At 44.1% G+C, this 14,995-nt stretch overlaps 1 protein-coding gene across 1 annotated transcript in view; it reads left to right on the plus strand.

Annotated features, from left to right (window-relative positions):
* Positions 1-1,624: 1,624 nt before the first annotated feature.
* Positions 1,625-14,995, plus strand: part of LOC309558884 (perforin-1-like) — a 30,225-nt gene continuing 16,854 nt past the window's right edge. Inside the window, exons 1-2 of the mRNA XM_082261974.1 lie at positions 1,625-1,673; positions 13,930-14,492. Coding sequence (XP_082118100.1) covers positions 13,954-14,492 — 539 coding nt within the window. The 5' untranslated portion in view covers positions 1,625-1,673; positions 13,930-13,953. The remainder of the gene's footprint in view (positions 1,674-13,929; positions 14,493-14,995) is intronic.

Below are 14,995 nucleotides of genomic sequence, written 5' to 3' on the forward strand. Positions count from 1 at the left end.
ATGGACCTCTGGTTTGTACTTGCCCCCTGGGCCGAAAGTTGCCAGTCTGCCCCTGGGCTTCGTTATATGGGCATTGCACTTCATTATGACTTTCTGATTTCACAATCTCATGTCTGCTCTCTCTGAGTACTAGTGCCATCTACTGGCAGTTTTTATGTAATGCAGGGGGCTTCGTTATATTGGTTTTAATGGGGCTAATTGTGACCTTTTATTTGCAATACTCTACAAAAAAAGTATTCTGCAATTCGTCAGTCAATGCCGTAGAAAAATGTTTTATATATGGAGTTCTGACTTTGCCCTCACTGCCTGCATGCTTGTTCAATGCAATAACTCAAAGTATGCAAAGCCAGAGACAGCCAGGCATTGATGATTTTCAGCAAAAAACATCTTAAAAAATATGGCTGTTTTTATTTTTCCTCTCTTTTATTTGTTATATGTGTGTAGCCTGGTGGTTATTGTGACCTTCTGGTTGCATTGTATCTCTTGTAACAAAGACATACAGTATATGTTTCCTCCCACACTTCAGACATGCTGGTAGGGTTATTGGCTCCTGTCTAAATTGGCCCTAGTATGTGTATGTATGAATGTGAGTTAGGGACTTTAGATTGTAAGCTCCTTGAGGGCAGAGACTGATGTGAATGTATGAAATATATGGAAAGAGCTGCCTAAATTGACGGCGCTATACAAGTACCCTTAATAAATAAATATTTAATATGCTCCTTGGCTCCATCTAGTGGCCATAATATGGTACTTACAAAATTTCTTTATTTTAACATCTGCCCCTGTGCAGTCCATACACGCAGAATAAGAACAGATACTGAGAATTATACCCAACATACAGGACAAGAGAAGTGGTACTGTGCAGAGTCCATACATATAGAATAAGAACAGATACTGAGAATTACACCCGGCATACAGGACAGGAGAAGTGGTACTGTGCAGAGTCCATACATACAGAATAAGAACAGATACTGAGAATTACACCCGGCATACAGGACAGGAGAAGTGGTACTGTGCAGAGTCTATACATACAGAATAAGAACAGATATTGAGAATTACACCCGGCATACAGGACAGGAGAAGTGGTACTGTGCAGAGTCCATACATATAGAATAAGAACAGATACTGAGAATTACACCCGGCATACAGGACAGGAGAAGTGGTACTGTGCAGAGTCCATACATACAGAATAAGAACAGATACTGAGAATTACACCCAGCATACAGGACAAGAGAAGTGGTACTGTGCAGAGTCCATACACGCAAAATAAAACCAGATACTGAGAATTACACCCGGCATACAGGATAAGAGAAGTAGTACTGTGCAGAGTCCATACATACAGAATAAGAACAGATACTGAGAATTACATCCAGCATACAGGACAGGAGAAGTGGTACTGTGCAGAGTCTATACATACAGAATTAGAACAGATACTGAGAAGTCATTTTTTGACACTGGCTGGGTGTTGGAGGCTACAGAAATGTGTAGATCTGTGGTGGGATTTCTTGGTAGGACTGTCAGATGATTTGTTCCCTATTTCAGAAGGTGATAAGATGTGACCCACCCCCCCTCCCCCCCAACACACACATATAAAACATTCAGACTCCTCCAGTGTCAAAGTGTTCAGCACTGAGATCATATCAGAGAACTGACATCCAGAACCTCCACTCCAGGTAAGTCCTTCTGTCCTCCTATTCCCACCCATTAGTGACCATTAGGGATGGGGTTCAGGTTTGGTTCCACCATGGGAGAATTCTGCCTGTTCAAGTTCCATTGTCCCAGCAGAGTAATGATGTAATTCTGCCCCTGCTTTTTGTCGTCACCCCCATTAGATGGTCTTTTGTTTTATATAGAGTGATAATGGGATGTTGTCTCTGAGGATTGGTATTATGTGATTTATATCTTTTGAGTCCGCCAATGAGAGTAATTGTAATTTTATAAAACTTATCACAAGTATCTTGATGAATATTTACCAAGTCCTCCATTGGCCACTCCACAATTGTTGGTGATTTATCCTTCCTCCAATATTTAGGTATCATTTCTTTAAGCTGGCCATAGATGGTTAGAATCTCGGCTATAGACTGTTCAAATCTCGGCCATAGACGGTTTGAATCTTGACCATAGACGGTTCAAATCTCAGCCATAGATGGTTCGAATCTCGGCTATAGACGGTTCAAATCTTGGCCATAGATGGTTCGAATCTCGGCTATAGACTGTTCAAATATCAGCCATAGATGGTTCGAATCTCGGCCATAGACGGTTCAAATCTCGGCCATAGATGGTTCCAATCTCGGCTATAGACTGTTCAAATCTCGGCCATAGATGGCTTGAATCTCGGCCATAGATGGTTTGAATCTCGGCCATAGACGTTTTGAATCTTGACCGTAGACGGTTCAAATCTCAACCCTTTCAGCAGGGACTGGCTGGAGATTAGAACCTTGTATCGGCTGGCTGATTGAACCCAAAGTTGATCCATCGATTCAACTTGGGTACAACAAGCATGTCGGGCTTTTCATGCAATTATTGCCAGCCGCTATAGCGGCAAGCAGTAATCACTGTGTAATCTCGAGGCCGGGACCTGCTCCTCGCATAACCCCCCCACTGGGAGAACACAATAGCTTTGCAATTAGCGTAGATGGGGAAAATGAGAATCGAGAGATCTTCCTTCCTTCCACTTGTGGTGGAAGGAAACAAAATTGTATCATCTATGGCTGTATTCAACAAGTGTGGTATCGTTGAGCTTCTATAGTTCTTTCTTAAACATGTTGCATCATAAAAGAGCAGTTAAGTTCTCAAAACAAAAATAGTCTATAAAGTCCATAAACTCTAAATAGATGGAAATAATCTTCAAGGAGCAGAAATAATCTGTGATATTGGGGGGGGGCACTCTCCTCCTCCACAGTGCCGGGATAATAGCTGGATGGAACACTCACCAAATGACCATGCCCCCCCCCCCCCCTCTCGTGGATCAGGCACCCAACGCATGGATACCAAGAAGCATAACTCCACCGAACCGCCACAGACACCCCTTGGGATAATGTAACTCCCGTGTATGGAAAAAAGAAATGCTCCACTAATGTGATAATGTTTCCACATGGTTTATTAAAACAATCCCACACAATGCACTCACTTTATAAGAAGATTATCACATAGAAACCATATTCCAACATCCAACCAGAGCTGTGGATATTGTAAGGGAAACCCCAAAACTCATGGGTTTCAGTAACATTTTGACTGTTGAAGCCAGATTGAAAATTATATTTATTTAGACAAACATGTAGATAGGAAGACATGTTTGGAGAGCAAGTCAATCACATTACATTCTGTTGGCTTAATAAACATGGCTCTAACTTCCTAAGGACTTGTATTACAATTTATACATTCTGAAGAGGGTGGCACCTATCTATCTAAAGTTTCTTTGAAGTCACATCTTGATTGAAATGCGGAATAGTTGTTCACAAAGGTTTGTTACTTCCAGTAAACAACTGGACAGGTCTTCAAAAGCCTAGATAGCCATCTAACAACAGGAGGTATAAATGGCTTTTGAAGACAACAACTGTTATACAATCTGACTTCTCACAATATATACATCCATTATATCTGCTTAATCATAAATACATGTTTGATAAATAAAATGTTTAATATCCATCCTAAGGATATTGATGAGGGATATTTTCCCCATCAATATCCTTCGGACGCTTACACTGGCTCCACGCCAAGTAGAGAGTTGCTCCGAAGGATATCCACAGCTCCAGTTGGATGTTGGAATATGGTTTCTATGTGATAATCTTCTCATGAACAAGTGAGTGCATTGTGTGGGATTGTTTTAATAAACCATGTGGACAGGGGCAGACTTGCAACCTTCGGCCCAGGGGGCAAGTACAAACCAGAGGCCCATGGTGCAGCAACTCGGCCCCCTCCTACTCTCCTTCATCCCCCTCCCACTCTCCCAATCCTCCTCCTGACCCCTATTCCAGGCTGAAGCCCTGCTCCAGATACTCTCTACTTACCAGCTGAATCCGGGTTCCTGGCCAGCAGGGGGAGGTTGGGGGGAGCTGGGACAGCTCAGTTGGGGCTGGCCGAGGCAGAAGAGTCTCCAGTGGGGCATGGAACCGGCCTTGGCTCAGACACAGTTTACAACATCTATGCTGGGGGGCGGCCTGTGCTTTGTCCTTGTCTTCAACCCGCACTTAGTAGGTCAGCGGCAGGGACTTTTACTTCTCTTCACCAGGACTCTCTGTGGCATGTCTGTGGCAGAAGCAGTGCAGCCTTTTTACGTGGCATCAGAGCAGCCCAGGGGGCAAATGCCCCCCTGCCTCCTGGCCCAGTCCTCCCCTGCATGTGGAAACGTTATCACACTAGTGGAGCATTTCTTTTTTTTCCATACACGGGAGTTACATTATCCAAAGGGGTGTCTGTGGCGGTCCGGTGGAGTTATGCTTCTTGGTATCCATGCATTGTGTGCCTGATCCATGAGAGTGGGGGGGGGGGCATGGTCATTTGATGAGTGTTCCATCCAGCTATTATCCCGGCTCTGTGGTGGTGGAGAGTGGGGTGCCCCCCCCCCCCTAATATCACAGATTATTTCTACTCCTTGAAGATTATTTGCATCTATTTAGAGTTCATGGACTTTATGGACTATTTTTGGGTTGAGAACTTAACTATAAGGTCACTTTATATGATTTTATTGTGTATATAGGTCTTAGCCTTCGTGCCAGGTTTGTGGACAACATCCTTGCGCTACTGTTATTTGTGACATATATCTTAGATTGTAAGCTCTAACGAGCCGGGCCCTCTGATTCCTGCTGTATTAAAGTGTATTGTGTTTGTACTGTCCACCCTCAAGTTGTAAAGCGCTGCGTAAACTGTCGGCGCTATATAAATACTATATAATAATAATAATAATAATAATGGCATATATATGTTTTTTACTATATGTATCAAATTTAATTTATTTATAAAAGAGACATTGCCGAGGGTCCAAACAGATTGCAACTCTACAAATTTGTAGAGACATTTCCGCAATTGTCCTCCAGTATGCTTGTATAATTCGGCATTTGTGCCATATATGAGTGTGCGTTCCATTTATACTGCATGCTTTCCCTATTCCTATACATAATTCCACTTAGCTCAGCCATTCTCTACCAGGGTTCCTCCTGAGGTTCCTTGAGCTGTAGCTGATTGTCCTCTCATTTAAAGGTGTCTGCGAAGTTCTGGAACCAACACTACTTGGCAGAGCCGGCTGGAAGAAACCAATGATCTATTTAGCTTTTTATAAAGGTATCATCCTAATCACCACTGTCAGGGGGGCATACTGTCCACTTGCCCCCAATATAAGGGGCATTTTCCCACTTACCTCCAAAGAAACAGATTTAGCAGAGGTTCCCCTAAACTTGATGATTATTTCAAAGGTTCCTCTGGGGTAACTGTTCTAAAAGCTGACCTAGCTAATATCTTAAAATTAATTTTATTTTACTTTTGAATCCACAGACACTTTATTATTTTATATTAATCCTAATGTTTTATGTTTTTGATCTTCTGTTATTGCCTGATCCAAATTTTGTTCCCTTTAAGACCTTTAATTAGGATTTCCATATTCCAAAAAAGATAACATTCTGTAGATATAGTAGATGCAATATTTAGGGATATTCCCAAAATCCAGAAGCAGCTCTATCAGATTTCATTCTTTTACTGAACTAGGTGGTTTTATTAACCACTTTAGACCCAGAAGGTTTTACCCCCTTAACCACTTTACCACCGGAGGATTTTGCTGTCTTACGTCCAGGCCACTTTTTGCGATTCGGCGCTGTGCGAATTTAACTGACAATTGCGCGGTCATGCAACACCGTACCCAAACAAAATTTACGTCATTTTTTTCCCTACAAACAGAGCTTTCTTTTGGTGGTATTTGATCACCTGTGTGATTTTTACTTTTTGCGCTATAAACAAAAAAATAGCGACAATTTTGAAAAAATAACAATATTTTTCACATTTTTTTTTATATGAAATTCCCCCCCCCCCCCCCCCCCCAAAAAAATGTAAAAAATCAAAATTTTTTATCATTTTAGGCCAATTTGTTTTCTGCTACATATTTTTGGTAAAAAAAAATCGCAATAATCGTATTTTGATTGGTTTGCGCAAAAGTTATTGCGTTTACTAACAAAGGGAAAGATTTCTGTCGTTTTTGGTGTTTTTTTTTTAACGCGTAATGGCGGCGATCTGCAATTTTTTTTGCGGGACTGCGACATTGCGGCGGACAGATCGGACCCTTGACTGACATTTCTGACACTTTTGGGGGTACCAGTGACATTACTGCAGTAATCAGTGCTATACATATGCACTGTTACTGTAAAAATGACACTGGCAGGGAAGGGGTTAATTTTTATTGGTGATCAAGGGGTTAATGTATGCCTGGTGCTTACTAATGTGTGTAGGGGGAGGGGACTGAGTGACACAGGGACAGATCACAGGTTCAGCTATGCTGAATCCTGCAATCTGACCCTGCCTGTCACTTAGGAGATCCGCCCGCTTTATTTACACAAGTGGGCGGACCTCCACACTCGATCCCCGGCGATCGGGGAAGAGCAGCGGTGATCGCCGCCGCTCCTTCCCTGGCCCGACTCCCGCTGTGATTGAATACAGCGGGAGCGAGAGGGGAATGTCTGGCGACGTAGGTCTACGTCGCCAGACGTTATCGAGCCACTTTGCCGCAGTAGAGCTCTAGTGAGCAGCGGTAAAGTGGTTAATGACCAGGCCATTTTACTAACTGCGTTACTTTAATGGAAAATTGTGCTGCCGTGCGACGCTGTACCCAAAAACAACTGATGTCCTTTTTTCCCCACAAATAGAGATTTTTTTGGTGGTATTTGATCACCTCTGGGGTGTTTATTGTTTGCATTTTAAACACAAACAAAAAAAAAAAAAACAATATTTTTTACTTTCTGCTCTAAAACATTTCCTATTAAAAAAAAATGTAAAAAATTAAAAAAATAAAATTTCTTCACCAATTTAGACCAACATGTATTCTGCTACATTCGATACTTTTCTGGTGAAAAAAAAAAAAAAAATCCCAATAAGTGTACTGTATATTGATTGGTTTGCACAAAAGTTATCACATCTACAAACTACGGGATATTTGTATTTATTTAATTTTTTACTAGTAAGGCTCCTTTCACACGGCCGCTCCGTGTGAAAGCTCCGCTGCGGGACTTTTTTTTTTTCCACATTTCTGTCATCCGCTCCGTGTGCCCGCATATCATCCCATCCGTTTGCGGATGATATGCGGACATAGTGTAAGTATATGGCACTGCGGATGTCAGCGGATGACACCGCTGACATCCGATTTTCCTTCCTTTCCGTTTTTTACACGGAAGAAAAAATAGGGTTCTGTTCCATTCATAAAAACGGAACAGAACTGACAGGAAGAAAATCGGATGTCAGCGGATGGTATTCCCCTGACACCCGCAGTGCCATTCACTTACATTATGTCCGCAAATCATCCGCAAACAGATGGGATGATTTGCGGACACACGGAGCGGCCGTGTGAAAGGAGCCTAATGGTTTTTAAGCGGTTTTTAGATTTTGCTCTAACAAAAAAATAAGAGCGACAATTTTGAAAAAAAAAAAAAAAACGCCACATTTTTTACTTTCTGCTATAAAACATTCCCAATAAAAAAAATTTAAAAATTTAATTTTTTTCATCAGTTTAGGCCAATTTGTATTCTGCTACATATCTTTGGTAAAAAAAAAAAAAAAAAAAAAATCACAAAAAGCGTATTTTAATTGGTTTGCACAAAAGTGATAGCGTTTACAAACTACGGGATCGATTTTTGGACTTGTATTTATTTATTTTTATTAGTAATGGCGGCGATCAGCCATTTTTAGCGGGATTAAGACATTGCGGCAGACAGATCGGACCCCTAACTAACATTTTTGGGGACCAGTGACACTAATACAGTAATCAGTGCTAAATAATATGCACTGTTACTATATAAATGACACTGGCAGGGAAGGGGTTAATACTGGGGGGTGATCAATGAGGTTAAATTTATGCTTAAAGTGCTTACTGACTGTGTGTGTGTGTGTGTGGGGGGGAAGGGTTCTGTGACAGGCACAGAAAGATCGGGGTTGTAGCTTAGCTGAAACTGCTGATCTCTCCTATAGAGGTGTACAGAGCCGCGCTCATCTAAAGTGCACTAAGTGTAGTGTTTTATTAAAGTGAACCATTAACGGGTAATAGTATATATATTAAAAATAAATCACTAATAACAATTGATATAAATATAAATATAAAGTGCATTAACAGTGGTGAATATAAAGTTCAACAACAATAAGTGAAATAAATCACATATAAAGTCCCATGCACAGTGAAAATAAATATAAAGTGCAGCAGCAATAAGTGAAAAAATCGCATATAGAGTCCCATGCACCAACAGACTTCAGTGCAGTCTCCAAAGGATTCTTCCACACACAACCAGATCTTCAATCCCTTCACCACATGGACACCCAATGTATGAAAAGGCTTACCAGAAATCACCGACCCCTTAGTTATAGGGGGTCAGTGTAAGCAGAATGATATTCATCAGAAGCCAATATTCCAGAGTAGATTAGAGCCCTCCTGGAGGATCCATCTTGCAATCGCCAGTATAATATATAACTTCAGAATCCTTAGCCAGCCCCGCGTTCCTCAGCAGTGTAAAGTAAAGGAATGGCCAATATAGTGAAGTACGTTCCCGGCAATATTTATTGAAATAAGGTAGATACACTTACATTTAGCAGGAAAAAAACAGGCATTGGATCAAACAAATGCTGGGGATATCGGGTGGTGCTTCCACATCTCAATGCGTCTCATCCGGTCCCAGAAATAACATGGCAGTGTGGACCTAGGAGTGCAATCACACTGCCATGTTATTTCTGGGACCGGATGAGACGCATTGAGATGTGGAAGTCCACTTTAGGAGGAAACGCGTCAGAGAGGAGCGCATCGTCATCATCAGTCACCGCGGACCGCGCTGCAGGCGGCCACGGCCTCTCTCGTACCGGTAGTTGTCTTTATGCGATCTAGTAAGACTGCCAAATGTAAGTGCACCCTTATTGTGTTTACAATAAATTGTCAGTGGTACTGCACTATGGTCTGGCTTCTGTCTTTGTGAGATACATCTGGGAGACTTCACCTTGGCTACAGAGAATTACTGCCCAGAGTGTGGACAGCCAGGATTGAGGGGACCCACCAGTATAGGAGTCAGAGGCGTAACTAGAACCTTCAGGGCCCCGATGCAGGAAACCATGAAGGGCCCCCTGGACACCTGGCCGGGGCCCTTCCCTTGAAGCCTGGGACTCTTCCCACTGATCCTGGGGCCCTTTACTCTCGTTGCGGGGCCCTTTGTTACGGTCCCACAGCGGGACCCTTTCACAAGTTCTGCAGTGGGCCCCCTTCCTGCCATCTTGGGGCCTCCCCATGGTGGTGGAATGCCAGGGCCCGGTCGCAAGTGTGACCCTTGTGATCCTGGAAGTTCACCCACTGGTGTCAGTCGTTTTTATTTTTTTTGGTATTTTAATTGTATTATTTTTTATCATTTTATTTTATTTTTTTACAATGTGACTGACTATGACTCTGTCCATTCAGAAAAGGAAGGAGCTGGTAAATAACATATTTACCGACCCCTTCCTGGCTCTCTATTGTGACACAACCCCTGCAGCAGCCGGCAGGAGAGGGTAGAGAGCTCAGTGGGGGGGGGGGGGCAGCACAGTAGGGGGGGGGGGACCAGGGGAGCACACAGGGGCCCAGAGACAGCAGAACACAAGTGAACTGGATAGGAGGAGTGGCAGGGGCAGCATACAGAGGAACCAATCTCCTCCATTTTCCTCCTGCAGCTACAGGAGGAAAAAGGAGGGCAGTGGTTTCTCTACATGCTGCCCCCGCCACTCCTCCTATCCAGGTGTACAGGGGAGCCGCACAGGGCCCCCTAGAGCATGGGGCCAGGTTGCAACTGCAACCCCTGCAACCCCTGTAGTTACGCCCCTGATAGGAGTGCATATACCAGCCCTGCTGTTTACAAGATCTGGTAAGAGGCTGAACCCCCCCTATCTGAGTGATCCACTCCCCCTCCTGAGCATCTACTTCACATCTGAGCTGATACGAACGCCCTTATATTTTCTTCATTCTGGTAAGGGGCTAGTCCCCATTAAGGTGGTCGGATCTTTCTGCACCTGACAGTCTCAAGAGGATTTTTTCCCTTTGGATTTCTCCACATCCCTGTGGGAATTTAATTGGGACCAGAGACACTTCCCCTTTTCTTTGCACATTTCACAGTGGTGTTATCACTTTGAATTGAGTGTTACAACCCCGCTGAGGGTTATTGTTTTTTCCATTTATTTGTAGATATTTTTTTTATCACCTGTATCTATGTTTGTGGATTTTCTTATCCACCACTTGTCACAACCCCGTTGAGGGTTATTGCCTTTTTTGTATGTTTTTGGATATTTTATTTATCACTTGCATCTGTGTTTGCGAACATTCCTACCCAAACTTGTATTCTTAATTGTAATTCGAGTGTTGATCATCACGGAACACAGACATTTCCTGCACCCTTATGCACATCCATTCACAGTGCACATACAATTATTACTGTATAATAAACCAGGCACACACCCCAGAAGTGTGAGTGACACTTCATATAGTGTCAATTCCACTTTTGACTTGTGACACATATAAATTTAGCGCACCTGATTTTCTATACATAAGTTTATCCCCATTTGGTTCTAAGGTTGCAGCTTTATTTTGATCACAGATCCTGCGCACAATTTTTCCATACACATCTCCCTCTGAACTCCCCTCCTCTTCCTCTCTTGTGGGCACCCACGTGACGTCCATAGGCACTTCATCATCCGGGTGCTCCAGAGGAGGTCAAAAAAGGAACACAGATGCTGAAAGGGAGCAAAGATTGATGGGAGTGGGGTCCTATAGGGTAGAAGAGGAGGCGAGGCTAACCTGAACATATACTGCCATGGAGTCTGTCAAGAAACTGAATTTTGGTCACTAGATGGTGAGGAGTTTACTTATTTCCTATGATAGTTAGAACCATTGAGTGCCGTTACTGCTTTATGGCCATTAGCTGATGCTATGGAACATACTAATTTCCTACGATAGTTACCTTTATCAAGTGGCCATACCACATTATGGCCACTAGATGGCGATGAGGAGCTTACATATTTCCTATGATACTTTTGCCATCTAGAGGTCATAGTGCGGTATTTTCAGCATTCACACATTGGAATTGCAGCGAATATAGTCTGTAAAGATTTTTTGCCCCATTCGCACAGAATGAATTTACATGCATTTTCAATGGAGGAACAGTTAGAGTGGCTCTGCTCCCTTGAATTGTCCTGAGGAGGCACCCTTTAATGAATTCTCCAGGTATCAGACTACACAGGAACGTGCTGATATTGCCTGTGCCTACATGCACCAGCAGCTGAGATTACTACATAAAAAAACACAACTGGTATGCATGCATGCTGGAGAAAGGTATAGTAGAACTTATAGTCCTGCTGAGTGTGTCAGGGTAATAGTAGTGATGTAATGTCTGGCTTTCCCCAACAACGAGTTTGGGGAAATGGTGCATACATAGTAAACAGGAGGGATAGGGATTCCCAACAGGAACCCCTGGCCATGTAATTAAGAGGGCAGGAGCAACATCAGCGGTTGCTAAGAACGCATCGGTTGCAGGAACCTTCTGAATCCTCAGCAGTCACTGACTTCACGTGGCCCCATTTGCTTACACATATGCAGGCATATAAGCAAAGGAGAATGTATGGGGGGGGGGGGGGATTATTGCCCAAATATGGTAATAAGGCCGTATTTGGGCAAATCCATTGACCAAATATTGCCATTGCCATTGCCATTGCCATATTTAGGCGATTATGTCACTATTGTCTCCGCCTCATCTCTTATATTGCATGTGCCCAGCGTTACGTTAGGGTTACCTGTTTTTCTCCTTGGCTTTTGTCGATGAATGGGATTTATAACGATCTACGTCATTTTTTAAATACAAGGATTTCTTTTGTGAAATTGTGTGTTTAATTACTGTTCACTTTTTTGGTGTATGGGTATGGGTATTACGTATCCTTTACTCATTCACATTAGGGGTAGTATCTGTGTGTCCCCTTATTGTTAAAGTGAGTTTCCAGATTTTGATAGACTCCCAACAACCACAGGGCCAGGGTTATGGGGAAAATGTCCTTCTTCCCATCAACATGGGGACAAGGTTCGTTGCATTGGGTTCCCCCTAAAAGCCATACTAAGTACTTTTAAATTGCTAGTAAATAATCCAATCAGCAGGGAGAATGAGCTTTTATGATTGCTATATGTGACCTCATTGAAGAGATTCTCCCAAACTTCCAATCTGGATGAAGCCCAGAGCCAGTGGTGTATCTTGGTTTTGTGCTGCCCTAGGCAAGACTAAAATTGGGCACCCCCCTATGTAAATTTGCCCCACTCCTTTCTTAACGGATGTGGCTCCCTCCAAAATTGAAGCACTACAAGTCCCAACATGAATCCCTGAGATCTCACGAGAGGGGGGGGTGGGTGAGGGAGAGAGAGGGGGAGGGTGAGGGGGGATGAGAGAGAGAGAGCGAGAGGGGGGATGAGAGAGAGAGCGAGAGGGGGGATGAGAGAGAGAGCGAGAGGGGGGACGAGAGACAGAGAGAGCGAGAGGGGGGATGAGAGACAGAGAGAGCGAGAGGGGGGATGAGAGAGAGAGAGCGAGAGGGGGGATGAGAGAGAGAGAGCGAGAGGTGGGATGAGAGAGAGAGCGAGAGGGGGGATGAGAGAGAGAGAGAGCAAGAGGGGGGATGAGAGAGAGAGAGAGAGGGGGGATGAGAGAGAGCGAGAGGGGGGATGAGAGACAGAGAGAGCGAGAGGGGGGATGAGAGACAGAAAGAGCAAGAGGGGGGATGAGAGAGAGAGCGAGAGGGGGGATGAGAGAGAGAGCGAGAGGGGGAATGAAAGAGAGAGAGAGCGAGAGGGGGATGAGAGAGAGAGAGCGAGAGGGGGGATGAGAGAGAGAGAGCGAGAGGGGGGATGAGAGAGAGAGAGATAGAGAGGGGGGATGAGAGAGAGAGCGAGAGGGGGGATGAGAGAGAGAGAGAGGGGGGATGAGAGAGAGCGAGAGGGGGGAAGAGAGACAGAGAGAGCGAGAGGGGGGATGAGAGACAGAGAGAGCGAGAGGGGGGATGAGAGAGAGCGAGAGGGGGGATGAGAGAGAGAGCGAGAGGGGGATGAGAGAGAGAGCGAGAGGGGGGATGAGAGACAGAGAGAGCGAGATGGGGGATGAGAGACAGAGAGAGCGAGAGGGGGGATGAGAGAGAGAGAGAGCGAGAGGGGGATGAATGAGAGAGAGAACGAGAGGGGGGGGAGAGAGAGAGAGGGGGGTGAGAGAGGGGGGGTGAGAGAGAGAGAAGGGGGTGAGAGAGAGAGGGGGGTGAGAGAGAGAGAGAGAGAGAGAGGAGGGGTGAGAGAGAGAGAGGGGGGTAGGAGAGAGGGGGGTAGGAGAGAGGGGGGAACGAGAGAGGCCACTCTAGCAACCAGTGAACAATAGAGTCTTAGGTGGAGGGGGGGCAGCTTTTTTGCTGCCCCCCTGCAAAGTGCCGCCTTATGCCTGGGCCTTGTTGGCCTAGGCCAAAATACAGCCCTGCCCAGAGCAATGCAGGAAGCTTACTTCCTGTTTTCCATCTGTGGAGTTGCTTCTCCATATATTACTTTGGATAAAACAGGGGGGCAGTAGCACTAGTACCAGTCTCCAGTGGACATCTTTTATGATTTGAAAATACAAAATAAAAAAAAAACCTGTAAAATATGTATATATAGTAAATCATAAAGAGCATATCATCAGGGAATCTAACTTGGGTCTTGTTTGTATCCCATATCTGCAGGGTATATATTCTATACAACTGAATATGTGGCTCATCCTGGTTCTTCTAAGCTTTGCCACTTCTATCTCCTGCCAAACTCACCCCCCACTCACCTACGCTTGCCAACCTGCCAAGAAACCACAATGCAATAAACTCAGTTTTGTCCCCGGGCATAATCTTCTTGGTCAAGGTTTTGATATTGTGACCATGAAGCAGACCAGGGCTCATCTGCTGGATCTCCAGACGTTTTACGCAAAGGACAAAACCTGCACTATCTGTCAGAACCCATATAAGAACAAGACTTGGCAAAAGCTGCCCCTTGCAATGGCGGACTGGAGACCCCAGTCATCCTGCTCTAGGAAGATCAGCAGTGAGGTCTCCCGATCTGTAACATCGCTGGCTGAGGACTCTGCATCTGATGTGAAGAATGACTGGAAAGCTGGTCTAGACTTCACCCACAATGGGGTGACTGCCAACATGGAAATGGCTGGTTCCCAGTCCCAAGTGGCACAGTTTGGTATGAGTAAGACCAGCACAGACCGTTACAGCTTCATCAAGCACCATCTGAGTTGTGTCTATTACAGGTATGTCTTCAAATGTAACATACATTTTCATTACAAAACTAGTAAAAGTTATGAGAAAAAAATCTTCCACCCACTACTTTAAAATACCTTTTTACCAGCTGCAAAATGATTTTGCTACCAATAAAACAGATTTTGGCAATTTGATCAGTATAGCAATATATTGATATATTGGAGTTTATTTAGAAAGGGCAAAATTATTCACAATTCTGCAGAGAAAACAATTAGCATACAGGTTTTATTGCTAAAGCTTAATTAAAGAAGCTGAGGTTAGAAGGTGATTGGTTTCTCTGCATAATTGGGACTAATGTTGCCCTCTCGAGCTTTAGTAAATAAACCCCATTGAGTCAATCACTCAACTGTCCCAGTACCTATTAACCACTTAAGCCCCAGAAGATTTTACCCCCTTCCTGACCAGGTTTTTTTTTGCGATTTTTTACTGCGTGACTTTAACGGACAATTGCGCGGTCATGCGACGCTGTACCTAAACGAATTTGACGTCCTTT

This window comes from Pelophylax lessonae (assembly GCF_965119305.1).
Source record: "Pelophylax lessonae genome assembly, chromosome: 6".
In the NCBI taxonomy this organism is placed as follows: Eukaryota; Metazoa; Chordata; class Amphibia; order Anura; family Ranidae; genus Pelophylax; species Pelophylax lessonae.